General features: G+C 43.4%; 1 protein-coding gene across 3 annotated transcripts in view; it reads left to right on the top strand.

Moving 5' to 3' along the window:
• POLR3E (RNA polymerase III subunit E) overlaps positions 1-22,069 on the top strand; it is an 892,447-nt gene that overhangs the window by 829,215 nt on the left and 41,163 nt on the right. For all 3 annotated transcript variants that reach the window (XM_044089628.1, XM_044089629.1, XM_044089630.1), the window contains one exon: positions 14,860-14,985. In XM_044089628.1, coding sequence (XP_043945563.1) covers positions 14,860-14,985 — 126 coding nt within the window. The remainder of the gene's footprint in view (positions 1-14,859; positions 14,986-22,069) is intronic.

Raw genomic sequence — 22,069 nt, 5'->3', positions numbered from 1 at the left:
AGTGAAGTTTCTAAGTAATGGCCTACGTTAGAGTTTCAGACTTCATATTCTTCAGAAAATGCATGCTAACATGAAACCTGTTCTAGCAACTGTCCTAAGTTTATAAGAACAATGTTTAAAATCTCTCCCTGTTTTTGGGCTTTTGCCCCCACATTATTGTATGCTTTTTTCTGGAGCATTTCTCCCCGGGCCTCCGCTGAAAACAGGATCTGTGGAACCTAGTCGGACATTCCCGGTCAACAAATGTTAAATAAATAAAATAAATAAATAAATTTTTCCAGATTTGAGAAGTATGCTACCCCCCAACACACACAACCGTCTTGTATTTAAATTCCACGTGGAAAAGGCATATGCAGCAGGTGTGTACGTGCATCGACGCATGTAGAGATGCACAGATAGGGGCATTTTTAAAGAAGAATGCCCTTAAAGGATCTGGCTCTGGTCTTAGTTTAAGCTTTTTGAGTTTTAAACTTGAAAAGCTTTTTAAAGGCAAGGTTACAACCCCTTACTGTTTGCACCTGGTGCAGACTGCACCCTCAGCTCCTGCATTAGTGCGCCTCTTATTACTTATAATTAAGAATTACACATCACCACTAGTGGCAAAATAATGCTGTCTATAATGTCATGCCTGTTCACACTGCCATTGGTTTTACTTTTTATTCTTACTTCTAGTTGTCTTCTCTATGGCTATTGAGAAACTGCAAACGTTTGTTCCTTATGGGTTCCTCCTTTAATTTTTCCTTGCCTTACTGCATCTGTATAACTTCCTTCTTGTAGCTACTCCACCAACTGAGAATACCTCTGTTTACCCTTCAGCTGTTGCTCGTTTTCAGTCTCTGTTTCTTCGTCTTGTAATATTTCCGCCATGTCACTCTATCTTGCTTCTTCTCCTTCCTTTGGATCTGCCTGGTTTATAAAGTCTTGCCAGTACCTGTATCTCTGGTTTTCAAACTCAGCAGCAGTTATTTCATCTCCTTCTTTTTCCATCAGTAAGTTTTCTCCTTCTCCTCTCTCCAGCTTGGAATTTCCAGAGCTGCAGTGACAGCCCTTCAGTGCCACATCGCAACTTCAGAGAGTGCTTCACTTACTCACCTACAAGGAGAAGAGGAAGTTCTCTGGTGGCCTGCCATATTTCCTCTAGTCAGTATGAATACCACCATGGGATCCCCTGAAAAGAGGCCATTGGTCTAGTGGAACAACCTGGTCAACAACTGTAAATAAAATTAAAAAAATAGTTGCTTAATGCCTGTTGGTTGAACCAGCTTGTAAAATGTAACTTTGTGACATAGTGTCCTTACAGCTCTCACGGGTGGCAGACCTTACTATTTCTGTGACCCTGCCATCCATAATTAGAAGCAAAAGTGCAGTAGACCATCTCTTTGTAGTCCTTCAAAGAAGGTCTTAGTTCAGGTGAAGTCAAAGAAATTGAATTAGGAATTACATGGAAAGGCTGATGAAAAAGAGAAGAATGAACAAGAGGCAAAAGAAAAGGCTTATTCTGCCTCCTCATTCTCTTTCTTATGAAATTCTTAACTTGGATGGAGGTGTCCCTGAATTCCTTCTCAATATCTTAGAGATCCTGTACACAAATCTGCTCTGCAAGGTTGGAGTGATAGGATTTGGGAATAAAGTGGTGGGCAGAAGAGGTAGTCAGACAGCCAAATATTGCTCATCACTTGAGTAATTTTCACACACCCTTTATACACTTATGCATGATTACACTGTAGATGTTCTTCGTGTTTCACTGTTGCAGTCATCTGTGGGTTATCCCTACTGTGGTAGCCCTCGGTCAGCCCGTATACCAGAGTCAATGTTTATGTGCATCGGTTGCTGTCGCCTGTAGTCTGACGTTAGGTCATCAGTGCTATAAAGCAAGGTAGCCAATGTTATTACACCAGTCTTTCTTGCCGTGGAGCCTGTAGCAGAAGCAGTTCGCATGAATGTCGGTCAGTTGCTACCAGAAGTTGAATTTCAGCAGAAAACATCTAAAGCTAAATACCCCATTGGGGACCCTTTTTTCTTGCTCTAACCAATGTCCGAAAAAGTTAACAATTGTCTCGCCTGTGGAAAGCAGATCCCACACCGAGACTTTCATTCTTACTGCATCACTTGTTTAGGCCCAGACCACGACATCCCTCTTTACCAGTTCTGTGCCCTCTTTAATGTGAGAACCATTCGCGGTAGAGCTCTCTTTGTAGACTATTATTTTCGTATTCTGTCTTCGAATTTCAATATAGCGTCCATCAGCCAACAATCTGTGGATATTCCAAAAAAAAGTAGAGATAAAGATAGAGACAGGCCACACGAGGCTAAGCCTTCCGACAACGCTACCGCTAAGCAAGTCGTCAGTTCTCCAGAATTCAGTGAGGTGCTTTCGCAGCCCCTGATGCCAGTCTCGCTATCTATGCAGGCCTCTGCCAAGAGCCTTTTGGAGTCCGGTATGCTGCAGAAATCTACTTCGTCTTCAGAGACTTTGGCTGCCTCTGCCTCGGTTGGGTCCGGAGCCGCAATGCAGGCACCAGCTTCCAAGGAGACTTTTTGCACTACCAAATCTAGACAAAAACTGACGTCTTCGCATCCGACTACCACTTCTCAGAGACTGACGGATTCTCTCAGGCCTAGAAGCCAGGCCACTCCTAGGAAATTTGCTTCTAGCCACCATCATGCTACTGCTCCCCCAACTCAAGCTCAAGTGCTTAAAATGGCGGAGGATCTCATCTCCCTTATTAGAGGTGCTCGGGCCCCCACTCCTAAAAGGAAAAGGCATCCTTCTCCAGACGTAATGACAGACCAAGAGTCTGAGGAATTTGATTATTCTGCTTTTGAAAAGGAACAACATCCCTTAACTGTTTGAGGATTCAGATGCAGAGGAGTCTCATTTGGGGGAACCCTTCATTACCTCAGGGAACATTTCCAATGGGAATCTCAAGCCTTCCCACAGTCTAAGAAAAGATTTAGAGAGTTTCTGGACCTTCCCCAGTAAACCTGACGGGTACTACAGAGTACCGGATTCTCACAATACCTGTGTAGGAATCCTGCTGCAGACCCGGAGGTCATTACACAGGGACCCAAAGGAGCTTATACTAGTTCTGCTAAGAATCCTCTTCCTTCTGACAAAGACTACAGAGCTCTGGACAGTTCGGGTAAGAAAGTATACACCTCTGCAACCTTAGGTATCCGAGCACTCAATTGTCAGTTCCATCTGTTAAAATATCAACAACACACTTTGGAGCAATTAAAACAGAAGATTGCTTTCTCCCCTGACTGTGCCAACGCCAAGGAGCTGGCAGAATTACTACTCTGTTGGACCGGAAAAATGAACATGGTCAATACATTACCAATTACAGGGGATTTTAAAAGTAATTTTATTCATACCTTTTCATCCACATCTAATGAGGTTGAAGAAATGATTTCAAAACATTGGCCAATACTGACCCTTAATGATGAAATCAAAGAATTCATCCCCATGAACCCACATTTTGTTAGGAAGAGGGACGTGAATTTCAAGGAATTATTGGAAAGGAGAGCTGTTACAAAATTAACTATGGATAGATCTAAACTTGGTACATATAAATGCGGTGCTTGCCAACAATGTAGTTTTATGATTAATCAAGGAACAGTTTTTATCCCTTCAAGAAAATACAAACATAAATCTACCAAATATTTTAATTGTGGGACTAAAGGGGTTGTTTATTTGGGAATTTGTATGACCTGTAATAGTTTTTATGTTGGTAAAACGGAGAGGCAGTTAAGAAAAAGGGTGTATGAGCACATGTATGAAGTCTCCAAAGGTAAGGACACTAATGCTTTTTACAAGCATTCCCAGTTTTGTGACAACATGAAAGTTACATTTTTAGTCTTGGAACAGGTGACCCCGGATCCTCGAGGGGGTAACTAGGAATCAAGATTGGAGTACAAAGAGCTGCTTTGACAGCTTAGGTTAGATGCAGGGAGAGCCCCAGGCTTAAACAATATAAGCATCAGAAGTGTCTTAAAATTAAGGGCTGCCCATTTATAAACTAGAACAATAATAATTACTTGGCGGGTTTATGGGCTGCCATTAGATAGTTTTGTGGTTATGTTTTTATTTTTATTCTATTTTAGTTTGTTATAAATTATTAATTCGATTTATATGCCCTTAGAAAGGTGGTTTAACAACTGACTGCATTTTGATGAACTAATACAGGACGTATTCATTTGCAGATAGGGGTGAGGGGATTGTTTTTAATGTATGTATTTTTAACATCATGAATTGTGTAACCAAGTTTGTGTTTTACTCTTTTTTTTTATTGGTTAACAAGATGGGACATGTGATGAATTGTCTCTAAAGTGGTTACTGAATTGATTCTTTGTTCCGAGGAAGCTCTGTATTGACTGAGTGAAAGCGCTTAACCTACTTTTTTTGTGTTTTTTGGTGGAATAAAATTGTGGCTTTTTACCTTGGACTAATTGCCTTGCATCACTCAGCATTTGTGGAATCTGCATTTTTGTCTGTGGTGGGTCTGAACATTTTTTCTATAACCAATGACCAATGGGTCTTAAAATTAATTTCTCAGGGATACAGATTCTCTTTCAACGAACTCCCAATTCCAAGAGGGTACCCAGCCTCCCCCTAAACCAGTGGGCAGAGGCATTGAAACAAGTCCAAATTCTAATATCCCAGGGGACAGTAGAACCTGTCCCTCCAAATCAAACAGGAAAAGCTTTTTCTCCAGACTATTCCTTGTTCCCAGAAAAGAGGGCACTTGGTGCCCCATCCTGGATCTATCCAAACTGAACACCTCCTTGGTGGTCCCCAAATTCAAAATGCTAACTTTGCTGCAGCTCCTGCCTATGCTAACAAAAACTGCTTGGCTTGTGACACTAGACCTAAAAGATGCCTACCTCCACATCCCCATCAGGGAATCATGCAGAAAATTCCTGTGCTTCAGAGCAGGCTATCAACACTTTCAGTTCTCTGCACTGCCCTTTGGCTGATCTACTGCTCCCAGAGTATTCACCAAATGCTTGGCCCCGGCTATAGCAGTCTGCAGACAAAGAAATATACAGATTTACCCTTACCTGGACGACTGCCTCATTCAGGCAGATTGCAAAGAAAAGTTACTCCAGGACCTTCTCTTTGTAAAATCTCTTCTTACTTCCCTAGGGTTCACCATAAACCAGAAAAAATCAAAACAAAACCCCACCAGGAAAGTTATTTTCCTGGGAGCTTTGCTAGACGCATCATCCCAAATGGCCTTCCTATCCCCAGAAACGCAGAGCTTCCTGCCTCTCTACTTCACCCAGCTGGCTTCCAGAAGCCACCTCACTGCGAGGAAGTTCCTGCAAGCCCTGGGATTCATGGCATCTTGCATCCTCCTTATCCCCTTGCCAGGCTTCACATGAGAAAACATCAGTGGCGCTTAAAGAACCTTTAGTGTCAGCACTCTGTCCCTAGAGACCACTCTCCCTCTGATCCCATGTATAAGGGACGAATTTCTCTGGTGGGCAGAGACCTGTGCCATGAACAAGGGTCTTCCCTTCCTCCTCCGCCCTTCTGGCCAGACCATCACCACCGATGCCGCGGACATTGCTTAAGGCGTTCACCTAGCAGGCAGGTGTACCCAAGGCTTTGGAATGCCCAGCCAACTTCACTTGCACATCAGTCAGTAAGAAATGATGGTAGTACAAAAGGCTCTGACTTCCTTCCAACCCCATCTCAGGCCAGGGGTGGTCCTTATGAAAACAGACAACAACACAGTGATGTGGTACATCAACAAGCAGGGGGACACCCAGTCTTACCCCCTGTGCAGGTTACCCATGAGTTTCTGGCTTACAGCCACCTCCATGGGGCTACAACTAATTGTCCAATGCCTTCCAGGGGTCAACAACACCCTGGCAGACCACCTAAGCAGAAACTTACTGGACCCCCACGAATGGCAGCTCCACAGAAAAATCTTTTTGCAAATCACTCAGGAGTGGGGGACCCCAGAAGTGGAGATCTCTGCCTCACACCTCAACCACCAGCTGCAGAGGTTCTGTATCAGGGAGATGTTCATCGTGTTTCACTGTTGCAGTCATTACTCTTGGGTTATCCTGCTGGCAGGCTACCCGCAGTCTGCCAGAATTCCAAAGTCTAGGTCCGGCGTCGGTTGCTGTTGCCTCTTGCGCCAGGAGTATAAAAGATGCAGCTGACACCATTTTCTTCAGTCTTTCTTGCCGCGCGGTGCCCGAAGCAAAAGCAGTTCGTAAGTGCCGGTCGGCCGACTCCTGAGATTTTCACAGACGAATTTCAGATCCGAAGTCTTCATTAAAGCCAAGTACCCCGTTGGGGAAACTTTTTTTTCTTACTCCAGACCGATGTCAGAAAAAGATAACAATTGTATTTCTTGTGGGAAGCAAATACCTCATAAGGATTATCATTCTTGCTGTATTCCTTGCTTAGGCCCTGATCATAACCTAGCTAGCTGTTTTGTGCTAGATTCAACAAACGCACTGTTAAGCGTCTGTTTGATTTTGCTTATTACTTTGGCCGAAAATTCAATTTCATAATGCTGTCAGAACAGCCGAAGACCGGAGTTTCTAAAAAAATGCAAAGAAAAAGAGAAGGACAGGCATCCGAGATCCAAAACCGACGATGAGGCTTTCGCTAAGCCGTTCGCCGGTTCTCAGTGAGGCTCTTTCGCAGCCCCTGACACCCGCTACCTCAGAGCCACAGGCCGCTGACGACTCCCACATGGAGCCAGCTAGGCCTCTGGATACTCAAGGTATTGGACACTCGGAAGTCATTCCCTCAGATGGGTCTGGAGCTGCTGAGCAGGCATCGGCTTCTGAGGGTGTTTTCAGACCTACACAGCTATATGTAAAGCCTACTTCAGCTTCAAAAGCAAAGACTACAGCAACTTTAAAGACAAAGAAACAAGTACAGCATTCTCCAGGACATACTTCCATGCCTAAGAAACAGATGCTCAAAATGGCCGAAGACCTTATTACCTTGATCAGGGGTTCCCATCCCCTCCTGACAAGAGGCCTAGGCAAGAGACAGACTCTGACTCTTCAGATCAGGTTTCCATTTCCTCTGACTCCTCTTCTGTACAGGAATAGTCTCTTCCTCCCTATGAGGATTCTGATGCTGAAGAATCCATTCCTTCAGCCTCTCCTTCTGCATACTATGAGGGAGCACTACCACTGGGAGAGCCAAGATTACTCAGAATCAAAGAAAAGGCTTAGAGATTTTCTTTTACTTCCTCAGCACAGGCCTATTGCTATTCCCCCTGTGCTAGACATTGTAGATGTATTTTCAGAGTCCGGCCTTTCTCCAGACTCCTTACCTCCAGCTCCTGTTAAACCAGACAGATACTACAGGGTTCCTGATTCACATAAATTTCTTTATAAAAACCCTGCTGCTGACCCAGAAACTATTTCTCAGGGTCCCAAGGGGGTTAAGGCCGCTACTGCAAAAAACCCTGTCCCTTCTGACAGGGATTCAAGGGCACTAGACAGATGGGGAAAAAAAGGTTTACACTTCCGCTACTTTGGCTGTGAGGGCTTTAAATTGTCAATTTCATATATTAAATATCAGCAATACTTAATGTCACTGTTAAAACGGAAAATTTTGACTAATTCTGATTGTACAGAAAATAAGGAAATACAGGATTTATTGCATGTAACTGAACAAGTGGGAAAACATACATTGCAATGTGGTTTTGATTCTCTGGAGGCCTCCTGCAGGGCCGCAGTTACGGGTCTGTCATTAGGAGGCATGCTTGGTTAAAGGAACAAAATCTGCCTGATCATGTTAAAGCAAAATTATTAGATGCTCCATTACAGCATAATACTTTATTTGGTGTTAAAGCAGAGGAGGTTTTGAAGAAAATGGAGGACAAAGCGAACTCTATGCAAACAGTAAAGGATTTCTTACAGGTTCAGCCACCAAAATTTAGCAGGAACTGGCCTACAAAGAATTGGTCCTTTCCAGTGTCGGACAGGCCACAAAGAGGCAGATACAGATGTCCCAGAGGCAGAGCCCCAGGGCTCATACAGGCCTAAACAGTGGGGCGCTTCTACCTCCAAAAGTGGAGAAGACAAAGCACAGCCATACAGGAAACAGTCCCAATGACTTGCCTCTGCCAGCACCAAGCACTTATCTTCTTGCAGCCCCCTTAGGGGGGAAAACTAGCACTTTTTTCTCAAAATTGGCACATGATCACCTAGGACAAATGGGTATTGAATATAGTGTCCCAGGGCTACAGGTTTCACAAAGGCAAAAGGTATGCCAAACCTGCCACACAATCAATGGGCAGAGGCACAAAAACAAATTTTGTCCCTTATGCAAATGAGGGCCATTCAGCAAGTACCACAGCAAGAGCAGGGACAAGGATTTTACTCGAGACTTTTCTTGGTCCCCAGGAAGGACAAAGCCTGGAGACCAATACTGGACCTGTCTTTTCTAAACACATTTCTGGGAGTTCCAAAATTCAAATGTTAACTCTGCAGCAGCTTCTGCCCATGCTCGGCAAGAATGCTTGGCTTGTAACTTTGGATCTAAAAGAGGCATACCTGCATATACCAATCAGACAATCTTGCAGAAGATGCCTCAGATTCATAGCTGGTTCAATGCACTACCAATTCTCTGCACTGCCCTTTGGCTGATCTACTGCGCCCAGGGTCTTCACAAAATGCCTGGCACCAGTAATTGCATTTTGCAGAAAAAGAGGAATTCATATTTATCCTTACTTGGACGACTGCCTTATACAAGCAGAGAACCAGGACACTCTACTAAAGCATCTGGCGTTCGTAAAAAGTTATTAATTTGCCTAGGGTACACCGTAAACGAAAAGAAATCAAAACTAGTACCCTCTCAAGAGATAATATTACTGGGTGCAAGCTTAAATACAACTGCCCAGATGGCTTATCTCACACCAGACAAACAAAGGCAACTAACTTCTTACTTCAAAATGTTGGCAACAAAGACCCAGTTATCTGCAAGAAAAATTCTGCAGGCTTTGGGCTTCATGGCATCCTGCATTCTGCTAATTCCATATGCCAGACTGCATATGAGTAAACTTCAATGGTACCTAAGTGTCTGGACTCAACATTGTCAAAGCCTGAAAGCATTAATTACCCTCATTCCTTGCCTGCAACAGGAGTTTCGATGGTGGGCTCATGCCTGTCACCTCAACAAGGGACAGCCATTCACTATACCCACAGCCAGGCAGTCAATAACAACAGATGCATCAGATTATGCCTGGGGAGCACACATGGCAGGAAAATGTATTCAGGGCACATGGTCCACAAGCCAAATGCTTCTACATATCAATCAAAAAGAGATGCTAGCTGTTCAGAATGCCCTGACAGCTTTCAAGGATCTACTCCATCCAGGACAGCTACTGATGAGGACGGACAATACTACAGTCATGTGGTACATCAACAAGCAGGGAGGCACAAATTCCTACCCCCTCTGCAGACAAGCCATGACTTTGTGGAGCACAGCACTGACTTATCAAGTACACCTGCAAGCACAATTTGTGCCAGGAAAGAACAATACTCTGGCAGACTAAGCAGAAACCTTACGGATCCCCACGAGTGGAAACTGGATCCACAAGTCTTCAGCATGATAACAAAGGAATGGGGATGCCCAGACATAGATCTATTTGCCTCCCCTCACAACTGCCAACTACAGAAATTCTGCACAAGGACTTATCACAAGCAAGCATGGAAAGTGGATGCTGTGCCATTCAGCTGGAAAAGTCTAACAGTATATGCCTTTCCTCCTCTGCCTCTCCTCCCCAAGGTACTTCTAAAGGTCAGACAAGAGAAGCCAAGAATGATTCTGATTGCCCCAGACTGGCCACACCAGCACCTGGTACCCAATCCTAAAAAGCTTGTCTCAAGGCCCAGCCTGGACATTGCCTCTAATTCCTCACTTACTGACTCAGTGAAACAATCAGATTCTGCACAGCCAACTCAGGACCCTAAATCTGGCAGCATGGCAGATAATGTAATCATTCAAAGCACACCTCTCTCTAAAGCAGTGATGGATGTTATTTTGGAGGCCAGGAGGCCCAGTACCAGAAAATCTTATGCAGAAAAATGGAAATAATTCTGTGCTTGGAACCGGCACAAGGAATTGACACATCTGTACCAAATATTCCTCAGATTTTACAATACCTAACTGAGATGCTGGACAAAGGCCTATCCTTTTCATCAATTAAAATGCATGCCTCTGCCATTTCAGCTCATTACAATACAGAACCTCCTATTTTTTCCCATCCTTTGCTAAGGCAGTACCTCAGAGGGGCCAAAAACATGAGACCTCCAAGGAGAGCCCCAATACCTGTATGGGACCATAATTATGTCTTGGAAAAACTCACACTGCCGCCTTTTGAGCCAGCCAATACAGCTGATGATAAAGTTTTTATCTTGGAAAACAGCTCTGCTCCTAGCAATAACCTCTGCAAGACTAGTTTCAGAGTTAAAGGCACTCATGGCTGTGGAACCTTTCATCATTTTCCATCCAGACAGGGTTTCTATAAGGACGAACCCAACATTTATGCCTAAGGTAGTGTCCAGTGTGCTTGAAAAACAACTCTGCTCCTAGCAATAACCTCTGCAAGACGAGTTTCAGAGTTAAAGGCACTCATGGCTGTGGAACCTTTCATCATTTTCCATCCAGACAGGGTTTCTGTAAGGACGAACCCAACATTTATGCCTAAGGTAGTGTCCAGTGTGCTTGGAAAACAGCTCTGCTCCTAGCAATAACCTCTGCAAGACGAGTATCAGAGTTAAAGGCACTCATGGCTGTGGAACCTTTCATCATTTTCCATCCAGACAGGGTTTCTATAAGGACGAACCCAACATTTATGCCTAAGGTAGTGTCCAGTGTGGCCCTAAACCAAACCATTAATTTGCCTACCTTTTATCCAAACCCACAGAATAAGGGCGAGAGACTTCTGCATTCCTTGGACATACACAGACAACTACGCTTTCAGAAAAACTGAGCAACTTTTAATGGCATATGCTGCAGGATCTTAAGGAAAGCCTATCTCAAAACAGACTATTTCAAAATGGATAGACCACTGCATTCGTTTCTGCTACTCACAACATGGCAAATCAGTGCCCAAGGGCATTACGCCTCATTCTACCAGGGCAGCAGCTTTTTTCAGAGGAGTACCAACCAAAGACATTTTAGAGGCTGCAACTTGGAGTTCAGTGCACACTTTTACAAAGCACTACCATTTACCTCTCTACTCTAAATCCAGAGCAGGCTTCGCCACTGTAGTTCTGCAAGGCCTTATAGCCTCTCCTAATCCTCTTTAGGCCCAGCCACCCAGCCCTAGCTTTGGGATTCAACCCAAGAGTAATGACTGCAACAGTGAAACACGAACATAGTACAGTTGTGTACCTACCATAAATGTAGATGTTAGAGTGTATTCACTGTTGCAGTCCAGGTTACCCACCCTCCATCCCCCTTTCCTTTGCTGGGACTTACCTATACTTCTCTATCTTGTACAACCTATGTGGTGTATTTGCTTGTAGATGAAGGAGATGTTTATTTTACTGCATGCATAATTATTGGCATAATATTTTTAGCCTACCATTTTGGGGGCACCTGACATCTGGGGCAAGAAAAACTGAAGAAAATGGCGTCCGCTGCATCTTTTATACCCCTGGCGCACTGACGTCAGGGAAGAGGTGACAGCAACCAACGCCGGGCCTAGACTTTGGAATTCTGGCCGACTGCTGGTAGCCTGCCAGAAGGATAACCCAAGAGTAATGACTGCAACAGTGAATACACTCGAACATCTACATTTATGGTAGGTACACAACTGTACTTCCACCTCCTCGCATGGAAGGTGGATGCCTTGATTTTCACCTGGAACTCGCTCTTTGTGTATGCTTACCCTCCTCTGCCCCTTATTCCCAAGGTTCTGATCAGAATAAGAGAGGAGAGACCAAGGGCCATCCTCATTGCTCCAGACTGGCACAGACAGCATTGGTACCCCCTGTTACGCAGCCTGACCTTACAACCCCCAAAGCTGCTTCCCCTGACGTTAGAGCTCTTAACCTGGTGGGGGGTACTGCACCCAGACCTACAGACTCTCAATCTTTTAGCATGGCTTATACACTAAAAACTAACAAGGAGTCCCTGTTAAGCAACTAGGTCATGGACATCATCACAGAGGCCAGAAGGCCCAGCACAAGAAAATCATATGCAGGAAAATGGAAGATTCTGCTCCTGGAAACAATCAAAACAGGGGCAGAACCTTCCATCCCTCTCATCCTGGTTTACCTAGCAGAGTTGCTCAGTAGTGGCTTCTTTCTCCTCTGTTAAAATTCATGCCTCGGCCATTTCAGCCCCTTATGATTCAGACCCACCCCTCTTCTCGCATCCTTTGATTAGGCAATTCCTCAGAGGGGATTTTAATATCAGGCCTCCCACGCCACCTTGGGACCTGAATTATGTGTTAGAAAAACTAACCTTACCTCCTTTCGAACCTGCAGCTTCTACAGAATTGAAATACCTGTCAAGGAAGACTGCCTTCCTGCCAGAAGGGTCTCGGAACTTCAAGCACTCATGGCACTTGAGCCCTTCATCATTTTCCATGCAGAGTCTCCCTGAGGACTAACCCCTCCTTTATGCGCAATATGGTATCTGATGTGACCCTTAACCAGGCCATACACCTTCCCACCTTCTTTCCCAATCCTCAAAACAAGGGGGAAAGAATCCTACACTCACTAGATATACACAGGCAACTCAGATACTGTTTGGACCGTATTGAGCCAATCAGAAAAACAGACCAACTACTTGTAAGCTTTGCCCTGGGGCAGAGGAGAACCCATCTCCAAACAAACCATTTCCAAAAGGATTTCACACTGTATCAATTTCTGCTACAGACTGCATGGGAAACCCATCCCTATGTCTATCCGTATCCACTTCACTGCCTTCCTCAGAGGAGTACCCACCAGGGACATCTTGGAAGCGGCCACCTGGACCTGTGTCCATACCTTTACAAAACATTACCACCTTACCCCTCTTTTCAAAGTCTAGGGTAGGCTTTGCCTCTGCAATTCTGCAGGGCCTCCTGACCCATACCTAGGTCTCAATCTATCCTTCCACCCCTTTTCTCAGCTTTGGGAATCCTCCCCACAGGTGATTGCTGCAACAGTGAAACACGAAAAACATAGTACAGTTGTGTACACTTGCCATAAATGTAGATGTTCGAGTGTATTCACTGTTGCAGTCTTGGTTTCCCTCCCTCTATCCCCCATTTAACATCATCCCCTAGGGGGACATACGTTTCCCTAGGTGGCTTTGGCCACCAGGACCACGTCTCTCTTTTTCCTTGTGCTTCTGACAGGTTAGGGCAAGAAAAAACTGATGTAATGACGTCGGCTGCCTTGCTTTATAGCACTGTCGACCTGACGTTAGACTACAGGCGACTGCAGCCAGCGCACAAAAATATGGACTCTGGTATTCTGGCCAACCGAGGGCTACCACGGCAGGGATAACCCACAGGTGATGACTGCAACAGTACACTCAATACACTCAAACATCTCCATTTATTGTAAGTATACACAACTGTACTTTCTCTTGCCACTATTCTCTTTCATCTCATTGTTTCTGCATAGGCGCTTTAAGAAAAATAATTTATGCTTCTCCCCAAAAATCACAGCTTCCTGGATAGATAGCCTGCTGTCAATGTGCAGTTATGGCAGACACTTATAAGTAGCAGATGTTTATGCGACTTCAAGTTCCCCTGGACAAATGTAAAAGCTCAGTCTTTGGGGTCAGAAAGGGTTTGTTTACTAAATGAAGGTTATGGATGGCCAAATATATTACTTTGTACTTTAATGGGGTACATCCTAGTACCATCAATTTTAGCTATAGGAATCTTTCCTGAGGGTGGAGGAAAATGTATGCTGACTCAAAATGTGCCTTAAGAGTATCTCTAGCTCCAGAGGTTTGTGTCTGATAGTGTGAGCACCCAAGCAGAAACACCCGTTTGATGCAGGCTTTCTTAGCTGAAGATACCTAGTTCCCAAGCAGTGCTTAGTGTGAGCCATTACTTGTCGAACTTGATCATTTTCCAGATTCATGCCTGTAACTTTTCAAGAAAAAGGTGAGAAAATTGCTTTCGTTCTCTTGTCATACAGTACAAGGAGAATGAGACCATTGCAAGCTTCAAACCACACTGTAAGGTTTAGGTTCCAGGCCAAGAACTGCAGTAGCACCAAGGCCAGCAATCCCTCTGGAAAGGTAATTTGCCCAAAAAGGAAGAGAAATGTGGTGCTGCCTTCAGGTTGGCAGCTGTGGTTGTTTTACTTGTCAAAGTCCTTGCTTTGCAGACAACTGAAGTGCAAAGTAAACTGCAGTCAGATCACAAGATCACTTTTGTAATTAGATAACCTCTGTGGATGATGCTGGTTGATCTTGACTGTAGGTAGTAAGCCATTTAGTTTGGATGTTCTTTTCAGTATGCTGCCTTTGTGTGAGCATTTAGCACAAACACTAAGGAGTAGTGCTAAGTAAAGAGTAAAACAGTGCATGTACTGTGTTTTTAGCAGCTGGCCAAAGTGGAAACTCCATGTCATTTGCAGGATGTTGGTCAAAGGGGGGTAATAAAGTGAAATGTAGAAAGCAGGACGAGGCGTTCACTTTTTTGAGTATATTCATAATTGTTTATTGCTTGCTAGTTGATAGTTGTGGGACTATTCCCTTTTACTGTTAACAGGATAACCATGATTTGCATTGCTTCTCTCCAACATTTTACATTCACAGTGCTAAAATAAGTTAACATTACTAAGAAGGACTGATGTTTTACTGCTGATTATTAGTTACTTGGGTTTACAGCTAGATGTCTTTTTTTTATTTTCTAGATTCGTCAGATAGTACTTGAAATTTTCTCTAAGAATTACCGTGTGCGCAGGGCTGCAATCCAGTCACGAATTAATGAAGAATTTTCTGAAGAGCCAAGTAAGCAGGAAGTGGATAAGATAATAAAGGTAAGGGGAGACAAACTTGAGAAAATGCTGTGCTAACATGCCTTTTATGAAATGTAATCTTATGTTGGTAGGAAGAGTGCAGGAATGTATAAGCTGGATTTAACCCTATGTACACTGTTTTTTCCTGCCACGACTCTAGCATTTCTTTCCCCTACCCCCTCCTTTATTAGAATTTTTCTTCATATAGACCCAACTCGACTTTTTCCATTTTTCTTCCTTTCCCTTCTGTTACTGTTCTTTCTCTGTCTGTCTTGTTTTTACTAATAAGGGATAATTTTTTACTTATTACTCCTTGTATTGTCAAATATATTGTCATGTACTTTACTTTATCATGTTAATGTTCTTATTGTTGTAATGTGAATATTTTCTTTCTGGGCCTCTGCTGAAAAAGGGTTTTAGCCTAGTCGGACCATCCCAGTTAACAAATATCCAATAAATAATAAATTGTCTCATCTTTTGAGAGACTTGTTTATTTTATAATATTGTAATTTTGACAAGTCTGATATCAATTTTACTTGCATTAAATGTGTTATTGCTAGGGCCAGAAGAACAGTGTGGACATTTTTATCAGGAAGTGCAGTGTAGAAAAGTTGTTGGCTTCAGTATCCAACCCATCTACCCTCATGTTGCAACTTGTGTTTGTGACATAAGTTACTAGCTGGCATGCTGCCTTGTGTGGGTGCTTTCATTCTGAGTTTTTCTTACGTGCACTATAGTGTAAGCTTTGTACATTACCTCTTCGGGATCAGTAAACAGTCCAAGTAGTCCAGAACGTGTATATTAGGCATTCATTTGGGTGCTGGATCTTGAACTAATTATAGTAGAAGCCTAATTATCTTTGCCTGTTTTGTTGAAAAATAGCTGTATAAATAAATTATTGAATTGCAGCCCCCACACCTCACATGTACATGCAAGATGCATTTAGCAGTAAAATTTAATTCCGAAATCCCTCAAATGCAAGTAACATAAAAATGTCAGAAACAGTGGAAGTGGCACAGCCTTCATGAAAATGGTAACTAACTAAGGTGTTGATGTGTATTTCATTGTATTTGATAAGCATGCAGCTAAGTCACTTAAACTTGCATGGAATCACTTAATTCATCTCTTTTCAGCGTGTTCAACGTTTTAAACAAGTCCTTTAAAAATATCTCAAATATTTAAATCAACACTTAGGATGGAACATTAGTAGCTAAGAAACAGCCGCACAGAGCAAAACTTTAGTCATGATCTCGTCCACCTGAATGGTAACATTTTTTTCTCACTTAGTTTAATTTTCTTTGTCACTAAAAAGTTTCCTAAGTACCTGTTTTAAGTCAGGATTCATGCAATCAAGGTGCAACACAGTGTGAGTGATAAGGCTGAACATATTAAAAAAAAAAAAAAAAAAAAAAAAAAAAAAGGGCACTTGAAAAATTACTTGCTCTAGCTTTCCTTGCCATAACATGCAACATTTTCTTAAATGGTGGTTCTTCTTTCGGCTTTTCACGGTTAGGGGTCGCCACAGCGGTCCTTTGTTAAATATTCTTGAATATGTAAATAAGTAAACAGTTTCAACAGTCATAGGCAAGAATATAATGTCAGAAATTATATATTTAAGAAAAATTATTGATTTTACAGAGCAGGATGAAAAGTTGTAATCCTGGTCATTAAGGTTTAGCTGACTGTATTTGGTGTTTTGCTCTTGCATCTGTCATTGGGTCTAAAACGTAAAGAATCCTGTAAAGAATCCTGTGCAGATTCTCAAGATTTGCCATTCATTGCTGTCGTCAGCCAAAAAGATAGCACTTAACTGTTGTCCTCAGCTAAACTGTTTTATCAAAACCTACTACATCCAGAGTTTTCTCCAAGTTTTAGTAGGAAAGTGTGTAAGAATGTTTCGGAAATCTAATTGCTCTTTTTCCACGGATATTCTAGCAGGTTGCCTTTGTTTGGCAGCAGTTAAAATACTAGTAAGCTAATTTAACTGTTTGGATATAATAAAAGAGGTGTCATATAAGTGGTCTATCACTTTAGAACTCTTTTTCTTTTGATCATTTGTGATAAGATCAAATTTGAACTAATGGTATTCTTCAGTAGTTATAACTGTGATAATAAGGAATGATTTTTTTTTTATCACTGGTATGAGTTTTCTTGTATTTGAAGATAATATTTCAGTTTGTTTTGTCACAGTGGCTAGATTTTGCGAGCTGGTGATTTTCTTCCACTGTAGCGCATCAATCATTGAAATTGTTATATGCAAGTTAGGGGATGTGGGGTGCAGGGGGCTTGTCCCCCTTGCAAAAAAATCTTTTCTGTTTTTTTTTTTAGTTTTGCTGGGTTAGATGGTGTGTTTTGAACAGTTGTGTTTGCTCAGTTCAGAAATTCTTTTGGATCAAATGACACACATCTAACAACCACGTTGTCTTTTATTTATCAGAGAATTGTAAGTGTTTTGTCATTCTATTCTAAACTTTTTATCTATTGCATTGCCTAACACCAGTTTCCTAACTTCTTCCTGGTCCACTTTTTCATATTTGTACCACAGTACCTTTTGGTCCTCAGGTCCCATTCTTTTTATTACTGTTTTATGAGATAATTTGATGTTTAACTCAGCTAGATCCTTCAGACCTCTTGAGGAAATAAGTAGAGTTCTTAAGCATTGTCCTGCTTTTGAGGGGTAATAGTCTCTCTTCTCAGATCACTAAATGCAGCATCTCCTTCAGTCTAGCTATCTCTGTTCACTGTTAAACTTTTCCTCCTGTTCAGGATGTTCATCGTGTTTCACTGTTGCAGTCATTACACTTGGGTTATCCTGCTGGCAGGCTACCCGCAGTCGGCCTGAATTCCAAAGTCCTGGTCCTGCATCTGTTGCTGTCGCCTCTTCCCTGACATCAGCGCTCCAGGGGTATATAAGATGCAGCCAACACCATTTTCTTCCGTCTTTCTTGCTGTGCGGTGCCCGAAGCAAAAGCAGTTTGCAAGTGCCGGTCGGCTGACTCCTGAGATTTTCGAAATTGAATTTCAGATCCGAAGTCTTCAGTAAAGCTAAGTACCCCGTTGGGGAAACTTTTTCTTGCTCCAGACCAATGTCAGTAAAAGTTAACAATTGTATTTCTTGTAGGAAGCAAATACCTCATAAGGATTTTCATTCTTACTGTATTCCTTGCCTAGGCCCTGACCACGACGTTGCTAGTTGTCGGTTTTGTGCTAGATTCAACCAACGCATTAAGCGTCGGTTCGATTTTGCTTTATATTACTTTGGCCGAAGGTTTAACTATATAATGCCGTTGGAACAACCGACGACCGGAGTTCATAAAAAGCGCAAGGACAAAGAAAAGGACAAGCACCTGAGGTCTAAAACCGATGACAAAGCCTCTTCTAGGCCAGTCGCCGGTTCTCAGTGAGGCGCTTTCGCAGCCCCTGACACCCGCTACCTCAGAGCCACAGGCCGCCTCCGACTCCCACATGGAGACAACTAGGCCTCTGGAAACTCAAGGTATTGGGCCTACGGAAACTATTCCCTCAGATGGGTTCGGAGTCGCTGAGCAGGCATTGGCTTCTAAGGGTGTTTTCAGACATACACAGCTTACTATCAAGACCACTTCAGCAGCCAAGGCAAAGTCTAAAACACCTTTAAAGACAAATAATCAAGTACAGCATTCTCCTGAACAGATGTTCTTCATTCCACATTGCTGCAGTCCTAACTATTGGGTAGTCCGCTGTCCAGTCGGCCCGAATACCAAAGTATATGGCTGACGTCGGTCAGGGCGCATTAGACTGACGTCAGTACGTCAGGGTACTAATGCGCATGACCGACGTCATATCCTCAGTCTTTTTTGCCGCATGGTCCGATGCAGAAGCAATTTTGCGAGTGCAGGTTGGCGTTCTGAAAGTTTCTGAAGTCAGAGTTTCAGACCGAATCAAAGTTGGCTAAGTACCCGTTAGGGAATATTTTGGTTTTTCTTGCCTCAGTATTTAACCGGATGTCAGAAAAAGTGAATAACTGTATTTCTTGTGGGAAACAGATACCTCATAGGGATTACCATACTTTGTGTATACCTTGTTTAGGGCCTGAGCACGACGTTGTTGGATCCCGCTCTTGTGCTAGATGTAACAAACGCACTATTAAGAGAAGGTTAGACTGTGCCAGGTTAGCTTTTGGGAAGCGTTGTAAGTATAAAAGGCCGACGGATGCGCCGACGCCCGCTTCGGCCAAAAAGCGCAAGGACAAAGCTGCAAAGCCTAGAGCTGAAGAACCGACAGTCCCGGACGTCGGTTCTCTAGAAGGCTCAGTGGAGCCGGAGGTTCTGCCAGGAGTTTCTTTGGCGTCTCAGGGAGAGACTTTACTGTTACAAGATGTGTCCTCTCAGGAAGTAGGCCAGGCTGAGGGGGCTTCTCAGGTGGCTGTTCTTCCCTCTCTTCCTAAGGTGGTTAGAGCCTCCCCTTCTGTTTCCAAGGCTTCCTTGAGAGGCAGGCCAAGTTTAGCTTCAGTGGGGGTTTCTCCTAGTGCTTCAGGGTCTTTGCCTAAGAAACATATGCTTAAAATGGCAGAGGATTTAATTACTATGATTAGAGGTTCTATGCCCCCTCCTGATAAGAGGCCTAGGGTGGAACCTGAGTTTGAGAGTTTTGAGCAATGTTCGGAGGCTTCTGAGTCTTCGGCTGAAGACTTGCAGGAGTATCCTCCTTATTCTGATTCTGATGTGGATGATTCTACTCCTTCAGCTTCTCCTCCTGAGGATTTTTCATTTTCAGAGACTCTGCATTCCATGAGGGAGCATTTTAAATGGGAAGGTCAAGATTTCTCTGATTCCAGGAAGAGGCTTAGGGAATTCTTGTTTTACCCCAGCATAGGCCTTTAGCTATACCTCCTGTTCTGAATGTGGTGGAAGATGTTTTGCAGAGGCTTCCCTGAATCCTGATTCTTTGCCTCCTGCCCCAGTTAAACCGGATAGGTACTATAGGGTGCCTGAAGCTCATAAGTATCTTTTAAGAGTCCTAGGGCAGACCCGAAACTGTCTCTCAGGGGCCTAAAGGTGTGAAGGCCTCTGTTGTTAAAAATCCTGTTCCTCCTGATAAAGAGGCAAGGGCTTTGGATAGATGGGGAAAGAAAGTGTATACTTCTTCCACTTTAGCCATGAGGGCGTTGAATTGTCAGTTTCACATGTTAAAATATCAGAATTATCTCCTTTCACAATTGAAATCTAAGGTGGATGCTCTGGCAGAAGGTATTGAGTGTAAAGAGTTGCAGGATTTAGTTCATGTGTCTGAACAGGTGGGTAAACATTCCCTGCAGTGTGGTTTTGATGCTGTGCAGGCCTCCTCGAGGGTGGCTGCCACTGGTTCTGTTCTTCGTAGGCACGCCTGGTTGAGGGATCAGAATTTAGCTGAGCATGTTAAAACAAGGATTTTGGATGCTCCTTTACAGTCTGATGTGTTGTTTGGTGCCTGTGGAAGCAGTTTTAAAGAAAATGGAGGACAAGGCTAAGTCTATGCAAACTGTTAAGGATTTTTGCAGGTTCAGCCTCCAAGTTTAGTAGAAATTGGCCTACTAAGGGATGGACATATCCTGCTTATGATTCCCAGTCTAGGGGTAGGTCTAGACGTGGTAGGGGCAGAGCACAAGGTTCTTTTAGGCCTAGAACAGGAGTTCACCTGCTCAGTCTTGGTGAGGGCAGGGGTCAGTCCTTTCGTAAACAGACCCAATGACCTACCTTTTCAGCTGCCAGTACATTCTCGCCTGGCAGCACCTTTGGGAGGAAGGCTGGCTCTTTTCAAAGAAAATTGGGATTTAATTACCCAAGACAGATGGGTTTTGGATATCATTCACCACGGTTACAGGTTTTATTTCCATACCTTGCCTCCTTTCAAAGGCATGCCAGACATTCCTCCTCTACAAAGAAAAGAGGCTCACAAGCAAATTTCTCTGTTGCTTCAAATAGGGGCCATTCAGCCAGTTCCTGTGCCAGAAAGGGGCCTAGGATTTTATTCTCGCCTGTTCCTAGTACCGAAGAAGGGGAACACGTGGAGACCAATTTTGGATTTATCTATCCTCAACACTTACCTGGACATTCCCAAGTTCAAAATGTTGACGTTGCAACAGCTTTTACCTCTGCTGGGCAAAGATCACTGGATGGTAACTTTAGATCTCAAGGAAGCTTACCTTCATGTGCCTATCAGACTAAGTTGCAGGAAGTATCTGCGTTTTCGAGCTGGAAATTCTCATTATCAGTTTTCTGCATTGCCCTTTGGCTTATCTACTGCGCCCAGAGTATTCACAAAGGTTCTGGCTCCAGTGATAGCTTACTTCAGGTTAAAAGGAATTCAAATCTATCCTTACTTGGACGACTGCCTGATTCTGGCTCAAGAAAAGGAAGACCTTTTACAGCATTTGGAATTTGTGATAGCAGTGCTAAGATGCCTAGGGTATTCTGTGAACGAAATAAAGTCCAGTCTAGTACCCTCTCAAGACATGTGCTTTCTGGGTGTGAGACTGAATACAGCAGCCCAGATGGCCTTTCTAACCCCGGACAAACAAAAGAATCTTTCCAGTTACTTCCATCACCTATCTCTTCAGTCCGGGCTGACTGCAAGGACAGTCCTTCAAGCCTTAGGGTTCATGGCATCTTGTATTCTGGTGCTTCCCAATGCCAAACTGCATATGAGGAAGTTACAATGGTATCTCAAAAATGTATGGACACAGCACTGCCAGGATTTGGACACTGTCATTCAAATAATACCTTGCATTCAAAAGGAATTTTTGTGGTGGGCTCAGGAATGTCACCTAAACAAGGGACTCTCTGTGACCCGGCCAGAGGCGAGTCAGATTCTAACGACAGATGCCTCAGACATTGCTTGGGGAGCTCATCTAAATGGAAAATGGATACAAGCCAAGTGGCCTGCCAGACTACAGCATCTACATATCAACATGAAGGAGATGTTAGCAGTCCAGTTTGCATTAATGGCTTTCAAGGAGTTACTTCTTCCAGGGCAGGTGTTGATTCTAACAGACAACACTACTGTCATGTGGTACATCAACAAACAAGGGGAACACATTCTTACCCGTTGTGCAGGCAAGCAATGATTTTATGGGAGACTGCGCTCA

The sequence above is a fragment of the Protopterus annectens genome, chromosome 12.part0 (genome assembly GCF_019279795.1).
Source record: "Protopterus annectens isolate FY-2018-M chromosome 12.part0, PAN1.0, whole genome shotgun sequence".
Classification (NCBI taxonomy): domain Eukaryota; kingdom Metazoa; phylum Chordata; order Ceratodontiformes; family Protopteridae; genus Protopterus; species Protopterus annectens.
Note: the sequence above shows the minus strand (reverse complement) of the source record. Positions and strands in the feature narration are given on the sequence as shown.